At 41.7% G+C, this 13,622-nt stretch overlaps 1 protein-coding gene across 2 annotated transcripts; it reads right to left on the bottom strand.

Moving 5' to 3' along the window:
• Positions 1-1,874: 1,874 nt before the first annotated feature.
• On the bottom strand, positions 1,875-12,859 carry PDPN (podoplanin). Of its 2 annotated transcripts, none has more exons than XM_010216092.2 (6): positions 12,590-12,859; positions 4,846-4,931; positions 4,403-4,532; positions 3,206-3,241; positions 2,783-2,894; positions 1,875-2,146 (listed from the first exon to the last, which is right to left on the bottom strand). In XM_010216092.2, exons 1-6 carry the CDS (start codon positions 12,657-12,659, stop codon positions 2,140-2,142), a joined length of 441 nt encoding a protein of 146 aa, XP_010214394.2. In that variant the 5' UTR covers positions 12,660-12,859; the 3' UTR covers positions 1,875-2,139. The 2 variants fall into 2 exon arrangements, with proteins under 2 accessions (XP_010214394.2, XP_088385716.1); XM_088529590.1 differs by having other exon boundaries at positions 2,789-2,894.
• Positions 12,860-13,622: the final 763 nt, after the last annotated feature.

Genomic DNA, 13,622 nt, shown 5'->3' with positions numbered 1-13,622 from the left:
ACTGCATGTAGTAGATAAAATCAGTGCTTAATTAATGGTATCAGATGTTAAAAGGAAGAAAAGCACATCACTTAAGTGAACAAATATACTTTGACAATGTAACACATTGGACTCATTCATGTGTTCCACTGTTTTATTTCATGGTGCTATTGCTGTCAACAAATGCTGAATACGTGCTTTGATCTGAACTGTACTGCATCAGATGAGTGCTTAACCAGCATCTGACCAGAAATTCCTTAAAGCTAGTGTCATCTGTGTGTGGATAACAACATACTCTGTAGTTTTACTCCAGAGTAACAATCTCAATCACTTTGAGATGTGCAGACCCCTAAATAGATGAAGGTATATTACCATTTCCTTTAAAACCTTTGGGAAGGAGTGGTGTTCCTGGTGACGATTACTTTCAGGACCTGGAGATGACTCTACTCAGTGACGGCGAGCTGCAGACCAAATCCAGATATGTTTGCATTCTTATATTTACTGTCTAAATCCAGACTTCAGAAAAATAGGCTCTCTTACAGATGGGACAGGAAAAGCACACATCCAGCTAATCACAGCCTTCAGATCTGGACTAGAATCATTCTCAGCATGAGTTGGCCAGAAGACAAAAAAAAAAAAAAAAAAAAAAAACTTGGGGAAGTTCAAGTTAATAAGATGTAGAGAGAGGCTTTCGTGATGCATTCAACCTATATGTTGCTCAGCTGCCACATGTGCTAACTGCTCAGCTGGCTCCCTCCTCTTGTTCCTTTTTATGAACTCATTAGACTCGCTGTAGTGCCCTGCATGAGCCTGAGATGTGCACTCAACAGGCTTCTCAATTTTTCTCAGGTGTTTCTCAATGGTTTTGACCATTGTAACCAAGTTTCCTTTCTTATCAGAGGAATGCATCAAATATTTAAGTCTCAGAATGGCAGAAGCAGACAAAGGTAACAACATATGCAAAAATTAAAGGAAGTTTGAAAATGATATGTAAAATACTTCTTAATATTGTAAAACATGACAATCTTTATTTCCAAAGCTTAGATTGATATAATAGTTCATGGCACAGAGAAAGCAGAACAAATCTAAAATGACTTGTTTGTTACTCACTGGCAATGTGAATTATGTCAAGTTCATACCAAATATGTGAGTGCCTTAGTTTGGAAAACAGGAGACATTTGGCACTGCTTTTCCTTTGAACTCTGCACACTTTGAAAACCTAGAGTCCAAAGACACGTACTTCATTAATGTGGTCTGATCTAGTGTCGTAGAGTGATCAAGCAAGTTTACTTTGCACTTAGAAAATGAGACAGTTATAAAGAAAAGTGTATATTAATTCAAAAGCTTCTATGCATCAGAAGTAACTGGTGACCCATCAAAAGTGGGTATATTCCAAGCACCCTTTAATTTAGGATGTGTGCTTCAATCCTATTCCTCACCGCACCAAGAGGAGCTGAATTCTTAGTGTAACAGAGAGCTGAGCAAGTTTTTAGTTGGTAGGTCAGTTCCAGCTGGGTCTACCACACCTTGGCACATAGATATAAAAGCAAAAATCAGCATTGATAGTGGAAATGCTTAGGATTGTTTAGGTTAATTTATGAAATATGAAGATAATTCAGTCTCTGAAGCTCATTCCTTGTCAGTAAGAAGTTTCATATTTTGCTAAACTATACATTAGGTAGATGAACATGCCAAAGCATTGTGGAACACTGAAGGATACAGGAGTATCTCAGCGAGCTTAAGAGAAAAGAATCTGCGTATGTGGTTTCTTTTTTTTTTCCTTTTTAGTGAAATGAATAAAATGCACTGTAAGATAACTATCTTTGCCTGCAGTGTTTAATCAAGCTAGCATATGTTACCTGCAAATCTCACTTTTGATGTGTATCTCTTCTGCATTTTGTCTTTTTCCTACTGCCTAATTTTCACTTCCTCTAATCTATGCCTTGTTAGTAAAATCCCGTGAGGTGTTCCACGTTCAGGAAGTCCGGAGGAAGGGTCATTGAGATTGTGTGGGATCCCCATGGATGTGAAGTTCTTCAGCCGTGATTTCCATGGATCATCTTCTCACACAGATTACAAGAATAGTCTCTAGTGCTGGTAGGATAAGAAGCACTTGTATCTACCAGCGTAAAACAGCACGGTCACTTGTTTCGACTATTTTTAGGGCCTGTCAAAACAAATAAAAAGACATTATTTTTTTGTGGTTCATGGAGTTAGCCAAATGTTAGTTATGATCTTTCCTCCCCATCCCTGTCTTTTTTGTTGCCTCTTCTTTCTCCTTTCCCAGTTACTGTAATTACAGCTTGTTTCTTGCCCAGTGCTTAATGTAGTTCGTGTTTTTCCCTCTAACCTTGCACTGCATCTGTCCCAGAAGCAGTCAAAGTGAAATGAGGACCACCTGTCGGTGTTCACGTGCTATCCAGCACATCCAGAACTTCAGGTCTTGTGATCCTTTGTAGTGAATTTCCACTCTAGGGAGTAAATTAACCCCCAAACCTGTGCATATTTTGTGGGTATGCACACTATACACGTGATGCTTCAGAGTGCACAAGCAGCTCCCCGTGAATCGAGAGGCACTGTATAACACCAGTGGGGAGGTCTCACTTTGTCAAATTGGAAATATGAGGAATTTTGAGTGATGACCTTACTTGGAGAGAAATGCTTGTCTCATTTTAATGGAGACACTCAGATGGCTGTGGAATCCAAACAGTTCAGAGGTTTGTCTACTATGAGAATTACTAAACTGTAAAGACGTGTTTGTCTTCAGCTGCACCCAGGAAAGCCTGATTAGTAATTTACTTACGAGTACCTGCCTGACATCTTCCTTACAACAGCAATTATGATTCCTGCAAGGATTCCAACTGCTACAATGATTCCAGTAATGATTCCAGCAAGGGCAATTGTTTCCAGACCACCTGAGGAGGAAATGAGCAGTTAGCATTTTGTGCACAAGAAAACAGGGGCTCCTGATAGTGCAGATACTTTTTTGCTGTGCCGCTGTCCGTAGGGAAAATGTTTTATCCTGTGCACTTCCAAGCAGTGTTTCTAATTCAGTATGTTGGAGACAGCTTTGTTAGGTAAGCAGGTGAGGCAGATCAAGGAGTCCCATGGCTGTTCCCAAAATTCCTCTCCTAAAGCAGCATGGATATAACTAGTGGCTTCTGGAAGTGTTGCCACCTGGCAGCTAAGTTCTCTTGCCCTTGTAATTCGTTATTTCATTTAATACCTTTCTCGGTTTCTTCTGGTTCTCTGCCTGGTCCACCTGCAAAGCCAGAAACAAAATAATTATTTAGATCCTTTTTTTTCATATCCTAATTCAGACTGTTATATCCTTAGAAAGCTTTTAATTACATCCCAATGGTAGGGGGCCATAGGTTGGTTTCTCCAATAATGAGCAAATGAAAAATTCCAAATCACAGTGAAAGAGCTCTGAAGTAATAAAGATTAAGATAAAAGTGATTGAACTGTACCTACTAGTGAAACTTCACTCTGATCACACAAAGATCCATAAGAATATACCTACTATAATCTTAACTTAGAAATCAGATGTCAGTTGCTTGGGAAACTTTAGAGTAATAAAAGCTTTGCTGTGTTTTCAGTGTATTTGGTAAACTGTTCTTTATCCATTTAGAAAGCTTTTCTCTCTAAAAGTTTCTTGGGTTCCTTATGCAATTTTTTTGGGTACAGAAAATCTGTTCAGTACACTTCAACCAGAGGCAATACATTTGTAGCTGAGCTCCCAAAACAGATGAAATAAAGTTCCTGTTACTTCATTAGTAGTATCTCATCCTAAATGTTTTGCATGTCCTTTAGAAGAAGGTTGAAAATTGCACTTTTGGAAGTCAAACCTAGTAATCATAACTTCTGTTGAACGGCAAGCAAAGATAAGAGGCCTCCACTCTTGGCAGACAAGCTGGCAAAGGAGATGAAAGCAGGTGCGTTTGTAAATGAACTTGGTTGGTCTCGTGAGGGTTATGATAGTGCTGTAGAGCATGGACACTTCATAAAGAAACCAGCCAAAGAAGTGTTTGTGCATAACTTGTTTAGAACTAATTCATTTGAATTGCTTGGGGAGAAGGAATAAATACACATCCTGCAGAATTTCACAGAAATACATCTGCCACCAGGTTCGGTTTTTCCAGTTTGAAGGAAAGCCTGCGTGCCAAAAGCACCTGAATAGAAAGCTGGCACCCGCATGGCTCAATTCCAAAGTCACGAGTGAATTTCAGTAGGTAAATGGACACATCTGAGCTGCACAGAACTTTTCAGTGTGGGTTGTGATCTGAGTTTTAAGTTTCTTCTTGAGGCAAGCATGCTGAGGATCTGCTGGCAGTACCTTTGGGTCTCTCAGATAACTCTAGGTGATAATAGTATAATGACAAGAAAATAACTTACAGTATATCAGTAAAGACAATGCTTTTACCTTCACTTTCAGTGGTAACTTCATAATCAGGAGTGATCTCGCCGTCTTCGCTAGCAACATCTCCACTTTTTGTGGTCATTAGTTCTGCAAACTCCAAGAGATTCGTTACACTGTGTAGTTTTGTGGGCAGCTAAAAGGATTAGGGAAAAAAAGCAGAGGTGGAAAAACCTCAGTATTTTCAAAATAAGCATTTGAATTGCTTGGTTTGCCAGGTTCTCTATGGGTGGATTTTTAGCCTGTCACCTTCTAGCAGCTTGTGCTGAATGACCAAAAAAAAGTCAGTGAGCTGTTTCATCTTCCTTGGTAGAAGTTTAGAACTCAAATTTTCCTTTATAATTCATTCCTAAAATCACAGGCATTACTTAAAACCCAAGACACAAGATAATATAAGGAATGTAATTTCAAGGTAATCTAAAGGACCCTTGATTTAGAATGAGACTCACCAGGGTTGGTGATTCTTCAAACTCTGTGTCATTTCTGTCTCGGAAATCAATTGTTGCGCTTTCTTCTCCTTCGAGAACTGAGCTTGCTGAAATACAAAATAAAAAGTGAAAATTTTATTTGATAATTCCATATACAGGCTGCTTTGACTTCTACCGTATGCTAAGTATGAGCTATTTAATGTTCGTTCTGTCTGCCCACTTAGGTGTACAGAATTCTTTGGATTTGGATTAACTTTCTGGATTCTGTTATACATGCAGAAAGCTGCAGGGCAAAGGTCTTTAGTACATTTCCCTTTTAGGTGAATGTGGCTATTCCATATTTCAGGTTAAGCGCTATCTTATTTCACTTTGAATTTTTTGTATTTTCCCCTGTGTTGCAGCTGTGTAATTTTTTTTGAAGTACCATTGCTTATGGGGTATAGCTATAGTTTGGAAAACATTCACAGAAATCTCAGTTTTGTTTTGTTTTCTAATGCCAGAAATCTAATTTGCCATACTTCTGATTTTAAATAACCATGCAGTGTCTCCTTTTCTCGTTTTTAGGTTCATGTGTGTCATCCCTACTTCTTGGCACAATAAACACTTAAAATACTGGCCTGCAAAATCCTTTGGTTTTCTTCACAAGTATGCCCAAATTTCATCAATAGGGGAGAATAAGATGGAATGAAGTGTGAGGATACCTGGCAGTTAACTACAGATACCTGGAGTTCCTAAATTGGCAGGATTATAAAGGTAGGTGAGACTGCTGCTTACTCTGTAGCTTGGGGTGCAAGTTCTGCTAATTCCAGATACTAGTGTTTAAATGCTAATGTTAGACACAGACCCGAACAAAAACTTAATGCATAAAACTCTAAAACTCCTGGAAAGTTCTTGTCTGGATCTAAACTTAGTACCTGGCTTCTGTTTATTTCAACAATCTGAGCTCAAGTTTGTTCAAACTCTTCTTGAAATGCAGCACAGCACTTTGGTTTCCAGCACAGTGCTGAGTTACCCCTCTCCAGCGAGATCTTTCCTTTCTACAAGAAACCAAACACCAGGAATCTAAACTTAGATTTCTGACTCCATGTTTATTCCAGTAATGAGAATTTTATAAATAGGATTTTATATTTACATGCATTTATTTATAAGGCTCAATATAGATACACTCTCTATTTAAGAGCAAAAAAGAAGGGTGTGGAAGTTGCAATTTAGGCACTAACAGATGAAGAAAGTGTATATGCCAACATGAGGACTAATATAGCTTGGATATAGCTTCCTACCTTGAAATCCCAAGGGCTGCAAGGTCAGTGACAAAATCCCCAGCTTTGGTTTCTAAAGTAATGCCTTTAAATCGTAGCATTTTGATTTTGGTATGTGTATGTTAATTGTAAAGAGAATTGCATTGCCGCTCAACATGAATTTTAAGAAAAGTTTGACAATGCTTGTTAAAACTGAAAATAAATTTTTATCCACTTACCACAGAATAAGCCAGATGGAGAAAACTGATTATCAGAGGAAAAGACAAACGTCCATGTACTAAACTTCCCTTCACAACTAACATCTTACTCAAGGAAGCATTCCTACTGTTGGCATGGCAGTAGCTTTCAGCCCTGAAGAATTACAGATAACGAAGGTGTCAAAGGAAACGGTGTTGTAGAACAAAGGTGTAGGGAATTGAACAGTGCAAAGCAGCATGAGGGAGAGCGTGGTAACGATGTGGAAGATCCTTGGCAACGCGTGACGTGGAAGACCCGTTTGGACTGCTGAAGTCACCACGGAGCAAGGCAAAGGAACAAGCAGGTACCCCCGGTGTGGCCTATTGCTGATGCCATTCGATATGGCCCAAATGTAGAAAGAACCATGGGGTTAAGTAGCACTTTTGATATGTTTTTAATGTTACCTCAAAGAAGCCTGTAAATAAAAGCTCGCTGTGCTGTGGTTGTCCCCAGCCAGTGCTACCACCTTTTCTGTTTGCACTTAGACGTGGTTGCAGATGTGAATTAATCACCGTATTTCTATCTGCCAAAATTCCAGCTGGGTCCATTTCAGTTCAAAGTCCCCAGCTGCTATCAGGCTGCAGCGTCTCACACCAGGGGAACATCTGATGTCTCTCAAAGTTTAATATTGCTTTGAAAACACTGAGTGCTTGAACAGCCCATGACCCGCTTGTGGAAAGATGATTTCACTACTCATTGTTATTCAAAGAGTGACAGTTTACTAGAAAAACCTCTTAGGGTGGCTTTCAAAGCACAGTGGTTGTGTTGGGCAGGAGAGAGAGTTGTGAAACTGTTGGTCATTAGCATTTCTTTCAGGTAGCTCCAAAACCAACAAAGATGCTTTTGAAAATGAAAAATATTAGAGGATCTTCCTTCTTTCTCAGCAGTTTGGATAATCCCAGACACCAGTGGGTTTAGGCAGCCTTGCATCCATGTTTCAGCTTATCCTTGAGGCAGGAGCCTTCCAAATGGAATGAGTTTCAGCCTCTCAGATGAGTAGGAGAAAATTGCTAACCTTAGAGCTTTCTCTAGATACGGCATCGAGTGGGCCTGGTGCCTTGGGAGGTGTCACCCTTTGCTTTGATGTGATATTGAACCGATCAGGGTTTTTCACAAATTCTGGTTCTTGAACTATTACAGACCAAGTGGCAGAGCCGGAAGGACTCTGCACTAGCTGTGCTCTTTGGGCCATATTTTATTTAGGTTTTATGTTTTGATAGAACTCCCTTTCTGAGGAAACGTGCTTAATTTTTTGACCTTAACTGGGGTGTGAGTAAAGTGAGTCTTGCATTTGGTCTCTGCAATTCCTCTCAATTAGGATAAGGATTTTCAGGAATTAAAGATGTGTCCCTTTTCTTGTAGATTGATTCTTCAGCACAGTCAAATCCAGGCACTAAAATATGAATAAAACTACAAAATTTTCTCAGATTAATTTTAAAAATTTGTGTTTGAGGAAGAATGGGCTTGTTACTGACATTCTGGATTTTGAGCCTTTGGACAGTTGTATTTTCAGCCTCTTAAAAGGTTAGTAATTGTTTCTTAAAGCGAAGACTGAAATTCTCCTTTGTTCCTATGACTCCTGCAAAATTCCTGATGCTTGCAGTGTCCTGAGAGCTTGGTGTGACTGGCCTGTTTGAGGCCACAGTAGCGGCATTTTCTAGTGTTTTTTCTAGTAGTTTTTCTAGTGTTTTTTTTCTAGTATTTTATGTTTTTGTTGGTTCTTTTGGGGAGTCGGGGCAACGTGTTGTGGCATGATTTGTGTTCTGGGCTACCGAGCGCCCGTGTTATCCGCAAGAAAGCCCGTCCGCAGCCTCATCCGAGGGCCTGCTGCCTGTTCCAGGTGTGAGCATGGACATTCTTTGTGGACTGAAGGCAGCTGAAGCCAAAACACCCTAGACCGGGGGGCAGCTGAAAACAAGGCTGTGATGCACAAGGAAGGATTCGCGTGGGCCCCGCTCCGAGCCCGCCGCGCCGGCTCCGCTGCCGCAGCTCCCGGGTTCCGCCGGACGCTCAGGAACGTTTCCTGCGGCCACCACACCCCGCGGCAGATGGTGGCTGCTCCTGCGGCGCCGTCAGCCAGGGAATGCAGCCAGCGGCAACGAACCGCGCGGCTGGCTTGAAAGGAACTGCGTGTCCTCCGAATACTGCAATATTACACTTAATAACGGCCATCCGTAGGATACCCACAGAAAAAGAAAACATTTTAACTGGGATAGAGAAAGATTTGCAGTTTAAGAGATTGCTACGCACGCATGAGCAATAGGAAAAAGTATGAAACAAAGCCACAGCAGCAAAAAAAAAAAAGGTGATAACTTACTAAGCTTTTCCTATTATGCAGGATAAAAATCACTCACAGAACCATGGATATTAAGGAAGGTCTAACTCCTCCATTATGGGATATTCCTTTGCAGGAAATGTCTAGTAGAACTAGGGATAAATCTTCAGGTTTATGCTTTTAATAATGTTACTGTGTTACAGCTGAGATTCACTGTCTAAGCACACTGACTTCAGAGTTGTTATGTCGTGGCTGAACAAGTGTCCTCAGTGCAGGATTTTGCTCCCTTTATCAGCAAAGTCTTGTTCTTTGTGAGCAGGAAGGGTTTGAGCGGGGCAACAAGACGGGAGCCGACGCGGTGAAGGCGCCGGCCTCTCGCATCGCCCCGCGCACAGCGTTCCAGCGCTCCGCGTTTATCATGGCGTGGCTGGAAAGGAGGGAGCGCTGGAGCCTGGGACACTTCACATGAGGTCAGTTTCGCAGAAAGTACAAAACAAGCTGGGTACAAATAGAGGGATATGTGAATACAGATGAAAGGAATTAAAAAATGACCTCTGGTATTGTAATGAAAAGCTCTTCCCTGAATCACTTCCTTCCCAAAGCCTGGAAGCTGTGGGCAGATCCCTGTACAGCTGTCGACTTGCAGAGGTGACTTCCCGCGGTGCCTTGTCCTCCTGGGTTCCCATCCCCTTCCCTCTGCCAGGGAGATGTTTGCACGATCTTCTCCTAACTCATTTGCTTTAAGGCTGCACATGGAAACTAGTTAAGCTGTGATTTTGTTCACACAATGATTTTTCACTACTTGCTATTGGCAGCCCATAGCAGACATTCAAATACTTTTAGTCTGACATATTAGCTAATAACATACTAGCCAATATTAGGAGGTATTTCAGAGTTGTGAAAATATCGTAATATTCGCTCAGAATGAAGCGTGTCCCCTTCAGGGATTTAGCAGTAGCTGCTGTACTATTCAGGTCCTCCTAAGAGTACACATTGGTCTAAAATAGTACACACAGCTGAACTGTGCCTTTGGAAAGGATTTTTCCAGTATAATTTATGCTGATGTTTTGATAGTTGTAATCAACAAATACAAAGATGGAAATATGAGGCAACCATAAAGCAAAATGAGGATGTGCACAGTGTCACAGCTTCTATTTCCTTTGGGAGTCTTTGGCCAGGCATCTGAGACAGGGAGTTGGAAATGAAAAGTAATTTTTTTCCCTCATTTTTCCTCGCTTGTTTGTCTCCGGCACTTCCCAGCATTCCCGTGCTCTGTCCTACATCTTGTTCTGGAATAGCGGGCACGGAGCTGCGCGCCGCGTGGCTGCGGCGTTGGGTTCAGCTGTGGCTCCTGGCGGCTGCGCGCGGGGCCGCGGGGGCCTGGCCCAAGGCTCTGGCTGCAGCCAGGGCCTGGGATGTTTCTATCTGGCAACCTCCCCCTCAACCGCATGCAGACGAAAAGCAAACAAAAGCAAACGAGCCCCCGCGGCCGCGCGCGCTGCGACAGCCGGGCGCCGCGCACGGACCGGCGGCTCCGCTCCGGAACACCCGGGTCCGGACGGACGGTCTCGGCGCCGCAAGGAAGACCCTTCTGCGCCCTTCAGCCCAACAGCTCGGATGCTGGGAACCATGGTTTCTGTTTTGTTTTTTTTTTAACCAATTTTGATTATCTACCCTTTGGGTGGATTATCTCTCTTTTTACCTCTTTAGGGTGTTTGCTGCATATCTTTGCAGCTCATTTCCAAGAGCTGCATCTTTTGGAGTGAGTGCATGGGCTTATGGAAATGGATTTACAGAAGGTGAGAATGTGACCTCCCTGTTTGCAGTTTACACCATGCAAAGGGAGTTAATAAAAGGTGCAGCCATGAGTTTTTAGAATTTGAAGGCTTCTTTCGCTTCTAAAATTACATAGATTCATACTTGCTTTTAACTCACAGGTTTTAAGTAAGTGGATGGGCAAACCTCCCTCCATTCGCACTTAAGAGGAGAAAACAAACTACATGTTTATAATTATATTCCTGTATCGTTTTGAGACTTAGAGATACTACCTAGTTATTTGCAAGTGGTTAAGAGCAAGCACATGGACAGTTGCTACAGCTGTGACATGTCATAACTTGTTAACCATCATGTTAATTTTGGCTTGTGTTATGTGACTGGAGTAATCCTCCTGGAACTATGTCCCCTATCAAAACCTGCTCTTTTAGACTGACCAGAAACTGGAGTGCCCAAATGCAACACAAGGGCAGCTACAGATTTATTTCTGGCATGATCACAAGTAAGAGGTATCCGCATTTGTTTGGGAGATCTTTTCTCAAAGCCATCCAGGCCAAACTGTGTATCCCAGGAGTTCAGGTATCCGTGGATACCCAGGCCACCTGGTCCTGTGCAGGAGAAGTTGCTTCGTCCCACTGGCCAGTGGTGCCACTGGTGGCATTGCTTATTCCAGGTCTGTACTAACTTATAATCGGAGATGGTTATGGGCAAACAGCAGAGTGGGACACGTGGTATATAAATATATGCACAAGTCTCCAGGATATCCAGAGTCTACTTTCCTGGAGTACCCATAGGAAATTATCCCTGGGATCATAAAACTTAGCTAGAGAGACACGGGCAGCTGGAGTACCTTAAATACTACAAGGCAAGTTCTGGATCAGTCCTTGGAGGTCAATGCAAGCTGCGTGGGCCATAAAACCAAGTTAAAATCTTGCAAGTGTCAATTCCTTTTACACTTTTCTGTCTAACAAGGCTTTGACCGGAAAACTTTTGCTCAGCTCCTTAACTCAGCAATCAGAGGAAGCGTTTATTGTAGAAGGCCCAGAAAGCAATGCTTGAAGTGTTTGTCCAACATCTCTTGATGTTTAGATTGCTGGGAAGTTTGGGAGCAAAATTCGAAACTCTTTAAGCCTCGTATCCTCACATACAGAGTTCCAAGAATTCCGGTTAGAGTCGCAAGCCAATATTCACATGTAGAGTGAATCGGCACCCCTGGCATTTCGAACAGTCGCCTGACATCTCGCAGTTGAGGTCTGAAAACTCAAATCAATCACAAGATTCTTTTGGTTTTTGAAAACTGATGGATTGAGTTTCAAGCTGTTCTTCTTCAGAAAACTATTACTTGCAACATGGAATACCAGCTTTGTGTGGCAGCAGTTGCTGTATGGCACTATTGCAGGAATATGGAGTCCTTTGCTTGATGCCAATTCATTGTGAATACATTCAAATATTATGTAGAAAGGCTGAATTTGATTGTGATGGCCCTGGAATAAAGTACTGTCCAGGATAACCGTGTTTGCTTTTAATTAACCAGACTCTTCCTTTTTTTTTTTTTTTTTTTTAGATATATTTGAAGCTATTCCTAAATATGTATTTTAGGTCTTTTCTTGTAATTTTTAAAAGAAATAGTTAGCCAAATAAACTTGTCTCGAGTAGGTGACTAAGATGTTCCAAACCTATGCTAAGTAGTAATTCTTCCTATTTAATAGTTTCCCTCACATGTATTGCTTATGACCTAAGCTAATATTAGGAAAACCATGGATAGGGCTTGAGCTCTAAATTGTAGTGCCTCAAAGTACAGAAGCTCTTGAATGGGGAGGCTGCAAAGATTTATATGTGACTCTCATAGCAGAGAGTTTCACCATCCAAATATCAGTGACAACTAAATTATGGCTTACAGTCTCCTTTGCATATATTACATAGTGAAACTAAAGACATTTCCAAGAGCTGCTGCGGTAATTTCTTTGCTGACTCCTTGCAAATTGCCCCTTTCCCTGCACAGACGCAGAAAGTCTTTTTTCACTAGAGCATAACTCTACCAGTCTGAAACTTTTTGCTATCTCTCCTTTAATACCACCATAGTAGATGCTCAGTAATAGCTTTTGAATTCAAAAGAAAGTTTGTAACTAGGAAAGAGCAATTATTTTGCATATGAGCAAGCACAAAAGCTGTTAATTATGTGGAATCACTGGAAATCATTTTAATCAAAGCTTTTTCTTACCTTCTTCAGCAAGAGCTGTGAAAGGAACGCTCCCCAGCACGAAGATGATGATCTGAATTTTAATAAACATCTTTGCTACGGTTAGAGCTCAGCGTTCCTGTCCCGAGACCAGAAGGATTCAATTTTTTTGGAGGCAGCGGAGAGCTGAGTTCACAGCAAGTTGTCACTGCAGAAAACACTTTGGTATTTGAAATATTCCTTTAACGGCAGGAAATTTTTTCCCCAGATGATAACTGTAGAGCTAAGGAAAAGTAACGGAGTGAAGTGGGTGTTTTTTCCCTTTAGCGAAGGGGTGGGAGCTTGTCTAAGGTGGTCTCAAAAAGAAGAGCTGGGCCCGCCCTTTCCACACTGTTTGGTCAGTCCTAAAATTATGATCTCAGCCCAGGTTTAAAGTTACAGGAGCTGTTGAGCATTTTAGAAGACTCTTATTTAGCAAAGGGGGAAGGGGGTTTAGCCAGAGCAAGATGTACAGGCAGTTCCCTCCCTTCTGCAAATTATTCTTAGAAATATTTAAAGAAAGAGCAACACTAAGGGTGTCTTTTCTTTCCCTGTTATTTGCAGCACTGAACTGAAGGGTTTTTTTTTTCATTTTAAAGTTAGCCCTCATGTTTACCTGAATAAATGTGGTAATAAATGTGCACTTAGGGGCACTGAAATAGCTTTAGAGCAGAGCATTTAATTCTCTGGTAAATACTGTCTGAATCCCTCTGTCTGTGTGTCTCCTAGCTTGAATGTCCTCAGATGACACCCTACCTGCGCTCCAGCGGCTGTCCTGCCCGCAGACTTGCAAGCGCCGATGTCCTAATTTTGCCTTACAGAGAAGGAGGATTTTTCCTTGCCACGGGTGACCATGGAGCACAGTTGCACAGTTGTCTGAGCACCAGTAGGTTTCGTTTCTGTGTGTTTCTGTGGCTCCTCAAGCCAGCGTGTGTGCAGGGGTGGATTAACCTTTTCTACCAATATCTTAAACAAAAAGGTAGCAAAGCTGATGCGCTCAAATAGGTCAGAATGCAGAGGCTGGGGTTAAAGAGGG

Source organism: Tinamus guttatus, unplaced genomic scaffold (assembly GCF_059628265.1).
Source record: "Tinamus guttatus ecotype Peru unplaced genomic scaffold, ASM5962826v1 Tinamus_guttatus_pri_ptg000332l, whole genome shotgun sequence".
NCBI lineage: Eukaryota > Metazoa > Chordata > Aves > Tinamiformes > Tinamidae > Tinamus > Tinamus guttatus.
This window is presented reverse-complemented; position numbering and strand designations above follow the sequence as displayed.